At 35.4% G+C, this 13087-nt stretch overlaps 1 protein-coding gene across 7 annotated transcripts in view; it reads right to left on the reverse strand.

Annotated features, from left to right (window-relative positions):
* Positions 1–1342: 1342 nt before the first annotated feature.
* The window catches only part of LOC142335926 (uncharacterized), a 55336-nt gene continuing 43591 nt past the window's right edge, over positions 1343–13087 (reverse strand). For all 7 annotated transcript variants that reach the window (XM_075384323.1, XM_075384327.1, XM_075384326.1 and 4 more), the window contains one exon: positions 1343–1658. In XM_075384323.1, coding sequence (XP_075240438.1) covers positions 1473–1658 — 186 coding nt within the window. In that variant the 3' untranslated portion in view covers positions 1343–1472. The remainder of the gene's footprint in view (positions 1659–13087) is intronic.

The raw sequence follows: 13087 nt of genomic DNA on the forward strand, positions 1-13087 counted from the left end.
CTAGGGCTAGGGTTTGATTTTGTATATAATTTTGATCAAATTGTCTTTAACATTATGCATCAGTTGAAAATTAGAATTATTAATAACAAGTTTATTTTTTCCTGATGACATCTCAACCAGGGATAAAGACAGTTGATTGTTGTAATATTCCTGCATTTCGCGTATATTTGTAACAAAGTTTAAAAGATAGTTACCCAAGTTGAGGTCCGAGACCGAAAATATCTTTGATCGGACTAGTCTGGTTGCAAACTGGGGGTAAAGTGTGACACAAATTACAGGGCCTGAAAAGGGTTATGGTCGCACTATAGTCTGAGCAATGGCTGCACGAATGTCTAATCAGAGGTCATATCTGCCTTTATATCCGGGCCGAGGCTTCCACCCGTATTCCACTGTTATTAAGCGAGAATAAGGGTGTAAAGCCAATTCCACTCTGAATTAGCAAGTAAAAGAGTGTAAGAGTGTAATTTTAAGAAAGTTACACTTTTGTGCACACTCTTTACACTCTTTAGACCACTCTTAATACACTTTCAAAAAACACTATAATTATATAATTACATTCTGTTGCTCACCCTTTATTACACTCTTTTCCCTGGGTGAAGCCTCCTGCGAGTTTTCTGAGTTCGTTCAAAGCAAAAAGTTTTCTACGATATCCACTGAATATGTGAAAATTATGTTTAGAAAAAGTTAGTTGCGTGAGCTGGATTATCCTTTGTTGAGACGTGCTTCCATTGATCAACGATGTTAAGTTCCAAAATTTCGCAAACGCAGCTTGGTTGCAAAAAGTTTTGCAAAATTTTTCTGCGTTGTATTATACTTCTACAAATATTTCAATGCCTAGGCTGAGTTCAGGATTGCATGCTTGCTCATTTTGTTGCATTTTAAGCGTAATTTGTGAATAATTATGGTGGCTAATCTTTAAAAGTTGATTACTACCAACATTCGCTAAAAATGTACCAAAATTTAAGCAAATAACGGAGCATTTTTTAATACTTGTTAAGTGTTGCCTTGTTTAGATTCGAAACCCTATATGTTTTTACTAGCATGACAAAACTCAACTAGAAGACTTATCGTCAAAACGAAGAATTTGTAAAAGTTTTCTAAAAAGCCGACTGCAAGATCCTTGTAATTGTGGAAAGGAAGTCAATTTTTGCAGGTACTGGTTAGTCAAATTAATACTTCTACCAATATTTCAATGCCTAGGCCGATTTCAGGGGTTTGACATTAGCTCATTTTGTTGAATTTTTTTACAAATTTTGTAAAAAAATATAATGGCTAACATCTAAGAGGTTATTACTACCAAACATTTTTAAAATTGTCCCAAACTTTGAACAAAAAATTGATCAAACTTCAAATAATTGTTGAATTTTACACTCTTTTCCCGTTATTTTTTTGTTAAATTCCTCGGCCCGGGTGTTTGGCAAAATCTGATTAGAGGCACCTCGACCTGGGTAATAATTACTTATTAGTATATTTCAAATGTTAGTTTCGGGTGAAGAAGCAAAAGCGTCAATTGATGACATTCGTTTGTTTGTGAGAGTTGCTTTTCTTCGGTTGTTCACCGCACTGTGTCTGCCTGGTGAAGATAGCCCACTTCCGTCTAGAGTGAAATAATTGGAATCTCTTTCTTGCTCAACCGTCCAACGGTCCGTTTCGGAGTCCTAAAATTTTCAGTTGTACTAAACTCTCGAAATACGTCATAACATTAGTCGGAAAAACATTGGTTCCAAAGCTTTAAATATCCCTAGCTTCTTGAAAGAGTTGAATTTCTTCGTATTCAGGGCTTCGATTCAAAATCTACAAAAAGGCCTCCATTTTTTTCTTTTCGTACTGTCGTTTTGTTCGGTATTTTAAAGGCTGCTAATGATGCTTGCAGATTCTTTTTTTTTTTACTTTCGTACTTTGTTGACATGAACTTACAAATTTCATAATAAAAAGACTTTAGCTGAGACTGTACATAGCAAAAACCACACTGGGAATACCATGATTCAGTGCTGATTGAGCCTGGACCATTGGTACGCGTAAGCAGGTGCAAACTGAAATTTGACCAGTATTAGAAAAAAACTCTTTGTGCTTGAGTCTTGCATCAACTCGTTTTAAGTTCCCACGCCTACTTTTCCAGTTTAATTCGTTAAAAATAACCAAGTTGTAACTTTCATTCGTATGGTTCATCTAGCGAAAAATACATTTTGATGTTTTTCACCATAAAATTGAACGCTTGGATATCTTCCGTTTGTGCCCCTCCAGCTCAAGGAGTGCATATTATTTGAACCCCCAAGAAGCACGTGCCAAATGTTTCCATAATGATTTACTATGTAATGTCACGTGATTTTTATCTGTGGGTGTAATTGCACATTTGCACTGGGGGGGGGTCTCTAATGGTAAAGATCCGAATGCTTCGGTTCTCAGATTATCAGATTATAATGTTTATTCTCAAATTATATTCTTTTCTAAATACCACTGTGTTCCAAAAACTTAAAAATTTTGCTTTCAAAATTATTTGATCGGATTCTGTTTGAACTTCAGTAGCCTGATGTTTTTTTGTGAAGGCTGGCAACTCACGTGTTAAAGGTCAAAAGCAACATCAAGCGACCTAAGTTCCCGAACTCTTTGCAAGAAACTCTCTGAACACATTCGTTAAAGGATTGTATAATCGATTTCATCATTCGCAAATTTTACAAGTGGATTTTAAAACCATTGAAGATTAAAGTCTTGCCAAAGACATTTTGAATAGATAAAAATTTCTACCTTTCTCAGAATAAAAAGTAAAAGTAAGATATTTTCTGTTTCGATAATTATATTCCGATCATTCGAAATGATTACATATACCTGAACTTTGCGTATATGGATATGATCCTCATTAAATTCCAATAGTTCCTTATATCAGCCGTTTCAAAAAATTAAATATTATTCTCCTGAGGTCAAATTTTATTATGAACTATTAGTTTAAAATTTGTCTAGAAAATTGTCATGGTTCCGGTGTGCCTAAGCAGGCTCAGTTTTCATAATAAAAACAAAAAGTTGTTTACTCTTTACGGATCCACATAATTCAAGATATTACTTGCAAAATTTAAATGATTATTCACAATATAGAACTTTAAATGCGTCTGGAAAGGACATCATTGACCACTATGGATCGTTCTCAGACAGATGCCTATGTGAGGAGGATAGATAATTTTTGAGCTCAGCCTTATTCAGGGGACGGGAATCAATATATATGGGTTATTAATACGCAATTACAAACGAAAAAACGGCAGTTTCAGATAATATGAAGCTCGGTTAATCGTAGATGGGTTTTTTATGTGTAGAGATCAATTGGTACAGTTCTTCAGAAACGTCTGAGCAAATTGATTTGCTTGTCTACTGTTCAGTTTTTAACCTTTTAATATGAACGTGCAGCCAAACTTAAAAATCAGCTCAAGATTAGTTTCCTTAGCGTAATTGTGATTGAGTTTTCAAGGACTTTGGGGAAACAAAAAGCTAGGAACCCATCTTTTTCCAGCTATTTTTTCATATTCATTTTCATAAATACACTCATGTGGGTGCTTAGTTTTGCACTCTTTTCTCAATAATTTCATCAGTAACTTTGTCAATTCATAAAAGTGTAGTTTCTAACTGTTTTAGACTTCTTTCGTATCGAGTAAGTTTGAACTGGAATCAAATTTTCTCTTAAGGAAGATGACCTTGAGCAATCTGTATTTTTTGTCATCAGCAGATTGTAAAATAATTTAATTGTAGCTCCGTAAGCTTGGGCATTGTTCGGTAATTTCATAATCTGCAATATTTTTAGAGATTTTTTGAGGCGAGAGAGCATCGCAGCAAACTGGTTTATACATTTTTTGTAAAATTGAATTCTGCTCCTTGTAATTTAGCTGATGATCAATATGACATCTAGGTTGAAAAATTTTTGTTTTATCCCTTGTTACAAAGATCCCTTTCTTGTGTGCCATGTTTTTTTCTATGGTGTTGATAAAACCAATGATGTTAGCTTATGTTGATAAAACCAATTTGTAAAAATATTTAAAGCGGGTTGGTAGTTGCTCTTGCTTGTTGTTTTCACCCATGTTTTTAGAGCTGTATCATCGAAAATAAGATGTTCATAAGTTCCTTCAAGATCACACGAGATCTCATGTACATTCCAAAGTAATAGAAGCCGACCAATGATGGAACATTGAGTTACACTGAAAGTTAAATTTATCGATTTAAAAAGTTTTGGGTTGATTTTCATCAATTGACTGCAGCTTTGAAAGCAAAACTTGATTAAGTTTAACAGTTCCCCCTCAGATCATAATCTGCACATTTCTGCACAGAATTGTTATATTCAACAGTGTCAAAATTTTTTTCTTTAGGTCTTTGAGTTTTATTTTGGATTTAACATGGACATTTTTATATCTTTCTATATGTCTAATGTCTTCTAACAGAGTAACAGTTGCGCATGTAGTTTGATAATTCGATGGGAATCTAGACTGAGCTTTTTTACTATCTTGTTTATTCGATAAAATTATCTCTGGCAGAATTCAAGGAATTAAAAATTGTTCCAATAATTGGCGGCAGTGATATAGGTCTCATATTTAGAGAATTGTTTACGTCGCCAATTTTGTATTTGCCTTTAAACGCAGTTTTCAAAAACATCCGAAAAATTGCCTCCTCGCAAATTTTGTTCAATATCACGGTCAGAACTGATGAAAAATTTTTTTGATACGGATATAATGTAGACAAAATATAATTTAAGTTGGAGCAATCTGTGCAGAGTTTTTTTTTGCATTTACATTGCCGCAATGACCTGGTTTCCCTCAATTTTGATAAAAACGAGTAAAACTTTTTGATTAGCCCTCCGTTTGAGGTGGTTTTGTTGATTGAAATGACTTTGCCAGTTTAGCAACTGGGGACGCAAAGAAGTTATTAGGATTTCGCTGTTTTGCTTTTGGCTGTATAATCATTTGAGCTTTTGCTTACAAGAGTAAAAAAAGGAGCTTTAGAACAGCAGCAAGCTAAAACTCTTGAAGTGGCAGAGTCTTCTAGTCTACATATCGACCTCAAGATTTTTTGAAGTGGGAGATCAATGCAGCCAACTGGTTTATATTTTGTAGCAAGCCTGGCATCAAACTGGTTTGTAAAATTAAACTCTGCTCCTTGTAATTTAGCTAATGGTCAATATGACATCTGGGTTAAGAGCATTTTTATTACCTCCTTTGATACAGTGATCTTTTAGAAGCCGTTTCATGGGCCATTGGTTTTCATCTTTGGCCGTAGTTGGGTATTTTTTTGCAATCAATGTTAGCTTATGTTAATATAACACATTTGTTAAATCACTTGAAGCCGGTTGGTAGTTTCTCTGGCTTGTTGTTTTTGTAGCCATGTTTTCATAGCTGTATCATCGGCAGAGAGATATTTAAATATTTCTTCAAGGTCATACTAAACCTCATTTACATACCAGAGCAATAGCAGTCGACCTTGAATGGAACATTGAGGTACGCCGAAACTTATCTTAAATGGTTTGAAAAGTTTTTTGGTTGATGTCCGTCAATTGACTTCTGCCTTGAAAACAAGACTCAATTAAGTTTAATACTTTCCCCTCAAATCATAATCTTCACATTTCTGTAAAAAGACGTTACATAAATAGCGTCAAATGTTTTTCCTCAGGTCTTTGAATTTTATTTTGATGTCGAATAAACTTTTTTTGGTTCTTTTTATATGTCTGATGTCTTCTAACAGAATAACAATTGCGCATGTAGTGTTATTAATCGATTGGAATCCACATTGAGCATTTTCACTATCTTGTGTTTTCAATAAAAATTTTCTCTTTCAGAAATCAACGAAATAAAAATTCTTCCAATAATTGGCAGCAGTGATATAGGTCTCAAATTTAGAGGATTGTTTATGTCAACAGTTTTGTATATAAGTTTTTACGCAGTTCTCAAGAACTTCGAAAAAATTGAGTCTTCGAAATTTCTGTTCAATATCTCGGAACTGGGGTGTAAGAATTTTTGATACTATTTTATTAAAGACAAAATATAATTTAATTTACAGCATCCTATGCAGCGTTGTTTTTTGCATTTGCATTGCCGCAATGACATTGTTTTCCTCAATTTTAATATAAAATACATTAAAATTTTTTGATTAACCCTCCCTGTGAGGTGAGTTTGTTGATTGAAATGATTTTGCCAGTTTGGCAACTAGGGAGGCAATAAACTTATTAGGAATGCGCTGTTGTGCTTAGGGCTGTATCATCATTTGAGTTTTTGTTTACAAAATTTTAAAAAAGTAGCTATAGAACAGCAGCAAGCTAAAACTCTTGAATTAGCAGAGTCTTTTAGTTTAGACATCAAACTCGAGATTTCTTGAAGTGGAACAGCATCGCAGCCAACTGTTTATTATTTTGTAGCGAGCACAGCAGCAAACTGGTTTGTAAAATTAAACTCCGCTTCTTGTAATTTAGCTGATGATCACTATGACATCTAGGTTAAGCAAAATTTTATTTTCTCCCTTGTTACAGAAATCTCTGAGAAGCCGTTTTGTGTGCAATGGTTTTCTATCTATGGCCATAGTTGGGATTTTTTGCATATTAGCTTATGTGTTGATATAACGAGAAATAGAAAAAACTCTTGAAGTCTGTTGGTAGTTGCTCTTAGTGGTTGTTTTTTACCCGTTTTTTTATAGCTTTACTATCAGTATGGAGATATTCATATGTTATAAGGTCAAGCGAGATCTTATATACGTACAAGAGCATTAGCAGCCGACCATGGGTGGAACATTGAGCTACGCCGAAACTTATCTTTATAGGTTTGAAAAAGTTTTGGTTGATTTTCATCAATTGACTTCTGCTTTGAAATCAAGACTCGATTAATTTTAATACTTCCCCCTCAAATCATAATCTCCAAATTTCTTAAAATTAATTTTATAGTCAACAGTATCAAATTTTTTTCTTTAGGTCTTTGAATTTTATTTTGATGTCGCATGAGCCTTGTTTCATATCTTTTTAAATGTCTAATGTCTTCTAACAGAATAACCATTGCGCATGTAGTGTTATAATTCAATGAAAATCCAGATTGAGTTTTTTAAAAGCTTGTTTTTTCAATAAAGTTTTCTCTGTCGGATTCCAAGGGAAAAAGTCTTCCAATAATTGGCGGCAGTGATATAGGTCTCAAATTTAGACAATTGTTTATTCCGCCAATTCTATATAGAACTGGCGAAAGAATTTTTTATACGGATTTAATGAAGACAAAATATAATTTAAGTTATAGCAATCTGTGCTGTTTTTTTTGCGTTTGCTATTGCCGAAATGACATTTTTTGCCTCAATTTTAGTGAAAAGCATGATAATTTATTTGGTTAGCCCTCCTTTTGAGGTGGTTTGTTGGTTGAAATGACTTTGCCAGTTTAGCAACTAGGGAAACAAAGCAGTTATTAGGCTTTTTGCTGTTCTGCTTTAGATTGGCTGTATCATCATTTGAGCTTTTTTTTAGAAGATTAAAAAAACTATAAAAAAGCAGCAGACTATAGACTTAAATTAGCAGAGTCTCCCAGTCTACACACCAACCTCGACCATGCAGAGTTCGAAAAAGACATAAAGAGGAATTTGCTAGTCTTCATTAGCATCTGGACGTTTGCTGGACCCAAATTTTGTCACGCTGGGCAATTGCTAGGCCCAAAAATTAACGCGATTTTTCTTGACGATGGGTTTTTTACCCTGGAATTTTTGCTCAACCCATTTTGCTCGGCCAAACTTGGGCTAAGGTTTTTCCTCAACCAAAATATTTGAGGAACAAAACATTCAATGAGGAAAAATCAAATCATAATTTAAAAAAGTCTTTTCATGTGCCTTTTTGATCAAGTCAAATCCATTGTCAAATCATTGGTCGAGCTAAAATCTTTTCAAGAGTCTGCATTTTTGCATCAAAAAGTTTACTTGCATTTTTGTTGCTCACTATTGTTTAAAATGCGGTAAGCATGTTTGCTCCTTCATTTTCTGCGATACTGAAAGATCATCCAAAAATCAGCATTTTTTAAAATAGAAAATGATAGTTCATAATTTAGGAAGGGAAAAACAGAATAACGCCACATTTTCATCATTGCTAATCGGATGACGGCCATCACGATTAAACTATCTGGTTTCATTCAATCAAGTAATGTGGAAATATAGTTCAGCTGTGATGGCTGTTTTAGCTTAAGATTTGCAAATTCTCTAAAGAAACTTTGTGAGAAGTAGAACTTTTTCAACTGTGTTTTCATTTGGACTGCTGTCGGGCAATGCTGTTTAGACTGCTCCTTTGCTACTTCAGTAGACTCATGAAAGAAATTGCTCGACCCATCAAAAGACTTTAGATTGACTTTAACTAGGTGCCTCAACTGTGTAATTTTGTTCAATATTGACTCCCTTATTAGATTAATTGGTTCTTTTCGCAAGTCTTGGTCTGAACTATGGTCCTTATAAAATCTATGACATGGAAGCCTGGTTGTAAAAAGCTTTGAAACCTTTTAGAGGATGAACACAAACTCTGTTTTCTTGTTCCCGATATTGTCTCGCTTTTTTTCGAATTGTAGCATCTACCAATTTCCATTTTTAATGGAACGAAAGGAAAGTTGCAGCTGGAACAAAAGAATTTTTGCAAAGCTAGGAATATTGCCTAAAGTTCATAACTTGTTTCTTGGAATCCCTTCTCCGACCTCGTTCAAAAGTACTAATAGCAGAACAGATTGTTTTGCTATATAGCGTTCCATAAATGGGTTTTTTAAACAAGTTTATCGCAACAATTAGGCTTTTCCCAGGTTGAGGTGCCATCCGGAATTGACCCCCTGATCAGACCGTGCCAGACGAAAGTCACCTCTGATCAGACCCTCCCAGACCAAAGTATCCTCTGATCAGACAAAAGTGCGCTCGAAACACCGTGTGCGCTCTAAGTGCGCTCGAAACTGTCTCTGATCAGACCTTCCCAGACGGAAAGGACCTCTGATCAGACCATAATCAGACCATTGTCCAGACGATTGTGCTACCATGGCCCAGTTCAAACCCAGACCATTGTCCAGACGATTGTGTGCTCAAAAGTTCTTCTTATCAGACTATCGTGCGCTCAAAATCACCTCACCGCACGAATTTTGTTATAATTTATTCATTTCATACGAAATGATGTTTGCATTGTTATATTCATCTAAAGAAAAGACTATTCTTAAAGTATTATTGCTAAACAAAAGATTAAACAACTGCTGAGTAAAAAATTATTTAGTATACTTAGTGAAAATTTCCAATTCAATGAATAAATTTAGACAGCTTTCCATATAAAACATCGCATACTAGAGTTAAACAAAATTTCCTTGTAAGGGGACTGACATGTTCAATCAGTTGAACTCCTTTGGTTCTGATCAAAGACATCAGACTCTAGATCTGTCTGTGATCAGAATGCTGCTCTTTGTTGCCTCTTGACAGAGCCAACATCTCTTTGTAAAAAAAGAAAAAATCAAAAAAAAATCCGCTCGAAATGGTCTCTGATCAGACTAATGTGCGCTTGAATCCACCTCTGATCAGACCATTCCCATCCTGAAGTGACTTCTTATCATATCATCCCCAGATCAAAGTCACCTCTGATCATACCATCCCCAGACCGAAGTGACCTCTGATCATACCATCCCCAGACCGAAGTGACCTCTGATCGTACCATCCCCAGACCGAAGTGACCTCTGATCATACTATTGTGCGCTGGAACCAAATCCCAGACCCTGTAATTTTGGTCTGGGAACACACCGTGTGCGTTGGATTTGATCTGATCAGAGGTAACTTCCGGATGGCACCTCAACCTGGGTGTTTCCTTTGCTCAAATCTAGGTGCGAACGAGCATATGTTAATTACGAGCCTTGCTCCCAAATTGGGCCTTCTTGTTTCTCAAAAAATTCACAACATCAGCCAACTTTATGTTTTTTACCGATTTTTTCTTGTTCAGCTGTATCAATGTTATCTTATTCACAATTGGCATTTTTTGGGTGGCAGTCTAACAAGCCGATAGGCAAGCAAGCCGAATTTTGAAAAAAGAAATCAAGTAAGCCAAAAAATATCGGGCGAGCCGTTTTATAATTTGTCCGTATCCGGACGGTGGGCGACTTCGTTCGCGTTGAGAGTTACATTACACAGGAAACGAGAGGCAAGACCATGCAAAACCGCCCACTCTGGCTTAAAATCACTAGATCGCTTGAAAATGAGCTTCTTTGAATTTGTTTTTGGTTCTCTAGAGCACTGGAATACGTTCTCAATTGCAAATACTATGGGCAGTCTTGATTGTAACGGTTAACCATGTATTTTTTAAACTGAAATAAAACATAACTTCTAGATAATATTCGGATTATTTTTCGTCGACTTATTTTTATTTCAGCTTACTTTGCCTTCACCATTTTGCTGTTTTTTTTAATTCTTCTGATCAAACAAAGTGTTTTTAACTGAAACAAAAGAAGCAACACAAGTTTTGATGATATTATCATAGTCGTCCAATGCGTTCAAATAAACTTGAGTGAGTAGAAGTGTCTGGAAACAGGAAGCAAGAAGATTCAAGTAGTGTTGCAATTGAGAACTCAATCGACCAACGTTTTTCAAATTTACTAAAAATTTAATCATTTTTTTCGATGTCCGCCTCTATGAACATGAACCACTTTTTACGGATAAAAAATTCAGTCTTGCCAGAATCCTGCAAACCTTGATTTATTCTGCCCGTTCCACCGGTGTTTTTTAGACTTTTTAGACCTCTTGCAATTTATGTCAGATGGCATGCTAGTATAAGTATAAAACTGCACTTGAGCATGGGGGGGGGTGTATAAGTTATGTGCACATGATTGGGAGGGGGTAGGGGGTAGAAAATAGATAGCATTTCTCTTAATCTGTTAGACTTTCGAAACCTTTGATTTTCAAATATAAGCAGTTTAACTCGTTCATACACGTCTTAGAACATTAGAACTTTCACTTATTTTCCGGCCTGATTCATATATGGCAAGGTTTATACCATCCTTTAAAGAAAATTGCAAATGGTGGCGGTCAAGCAAGCCGAATTTTGAAAACGAGGTCAAGTAAGCCGAAAAATTTTTGGATACCCGTATTTTAAGTTGTCCCTGGCGGGCCGGTGGGCGCGCTTCGCCGCGATAACCGACCCGCTATTTCCGGTTTACATCCCACAGCGGATGAGAGGCATGGCCATGGACAGCGGTCTGCTGAGGCCCGTACCCACTAGATGTCTAAAAATTGACGCATTTTTGTTTATTTGGTGCATTAGAACACATTATGCACTATAATACTACGCGCAGTATTGATTGTAACGGCTGACAATGTATTATTTCAGATAGATTACATAACTATTACATAACTTTCGGCTTGCTTTTCTGTCGGCTTGCTTGCCTATCGGCTTACTTTGCGATCGCCCTTGCAAATATTGAATCTGCTAATTCAAGTTAAATACTAACAACTAGGGTATATCGCTTACCCACGCCTTTTTGAATACTTGTGAAAATGAATGGTGGTGAAATTAGGCGAAATCATTTATAGCAAAATTTAGAAGCTAAGACAAAGTGATAGATGGAAATAAGCGCCATTTCAAGGTCAAAGCCATAAGCGTATTGTTTGATTTTGTATAAACACTCACTTTTCGGTCGCTTTTTGCTGCAAGGCAAAATTTACTTTTTAAGGAAAGAAGTAAACAAACTTGTGAACAAATTTATCTAATTCATCAATCAACCGTGGTCCTGTTCAAATTCAATTGTTCGCAAAAGTGAACAACCACATCGTATTTTTACATGATGCTTATAATGCTCATTTTTCGACCACCAAGGTCAATTTATAAAAACTACAAAGACTAATGTCTCTCTTCTTAGACTTTAATGTCTGTTGCTTGGAGATGAATTTGCAGAAAATTCAAAGAAAAATTCCAATCAGTAAATTCAATATGTTATGAACATCAAAATGGATATCGCTTTAGTCCTTTTATATCTTTTGTTTTATTCACTCTCAGCGCGGGTTGATGTTTTTTGGAGCAATTGAAAGTGTACCGAATAAAGCAACGCGGCTTGTTAGTCGTGTCACCCAAAGGGGATCAGCTAAAATTTGTGTTCGTCAAATCAACAAACAACAAGTAACAATTTAATGCGAACTGAAAAATGATGTGATAAACCCCAAATATTTCACAACAGTCAATTTGTAAGATACTTGTTCAATTGTACTAAAAATTTAAATTTCAGGTTTTTTAAAACACTCACGTGCACTTTTTAAAACGCCGAATGTAACGGCTGCTCTCCTATCAAAGTCAAGGAAAACTTTACACCACCCAGTTCGTTTCAGCGGTTTCAAATCTGTCCGGATATTGTGTTTTTGCAGTTAACTTTTGTGAACTGTATTATCCGCTATACTGTAGATTACCGTTGCATTACTTGTTGCTCAATTACTCCTGATAACTAATCGCTCAGCTTTGCTGTTTAACAATATTGTTTCTCTCAAAATAACAAAATAATTCAAATTGAAACAATAAATTTTTGTTGAGTTTTTGTTAATAACTCAAGTTATAAACCCAATTTAGGAATTCCCGTTCCTACAAATTGTAGCCCTATAGCTTGGCTATAACTATGCAAAGTTTCAACCTGCTGCAGTAAGCGGTTGTAAAACAGTAGGTCTTAACAATTGGAAATCTGACAATAATAATATTTTCTAACTTTAATGTTAGCAAGTCTCTCTATTGGTTTCAATAACACCAATGTTGAACTAGAATCGGCTTCGTTAAAGCCAGTAAGAGAAACTGACTTTATGCTTTGCACAAAGTTTCTCTTACTTAGGAACTTCGTTCCTCAGAAAGAAAGTTTTGAGAATATCAAAGTTAATTCTCTTTTCACAAGTCAAAGTAAAGTTGAAACTGTACAATCACTAATATGATCTACAGAAACAAGACACGGTAACAAGTAATTTACCGCTCAAGAAAGCGTGCTTCAATACGCACTGTATGTCAGTTTGATATAACCAAATTTATGAGTTTCAACTGATTTTTGGTAGTTTTTCAAGCTCCTTTTATGCTGCTGGTCACGTGGATTTACATGTCAAATTCAACTGTGGATTGGTTGTAGATAATGATGTC

The sequence above is a fragment of the Convolutriloba macropyga genome, chromosome 3 (assembly GCF_964194025.1).
Source record: "Convolutriloba macropyga chromosome 3, txConMacr16.3, whole genome shotgun sequence".
NCBI classification, from domain to species: Eukaryota; Metazoa; Xenacoelomorpha; order Acoela; family Convolutidae; genus Convolutriloba; species Convolutriloba macropyga.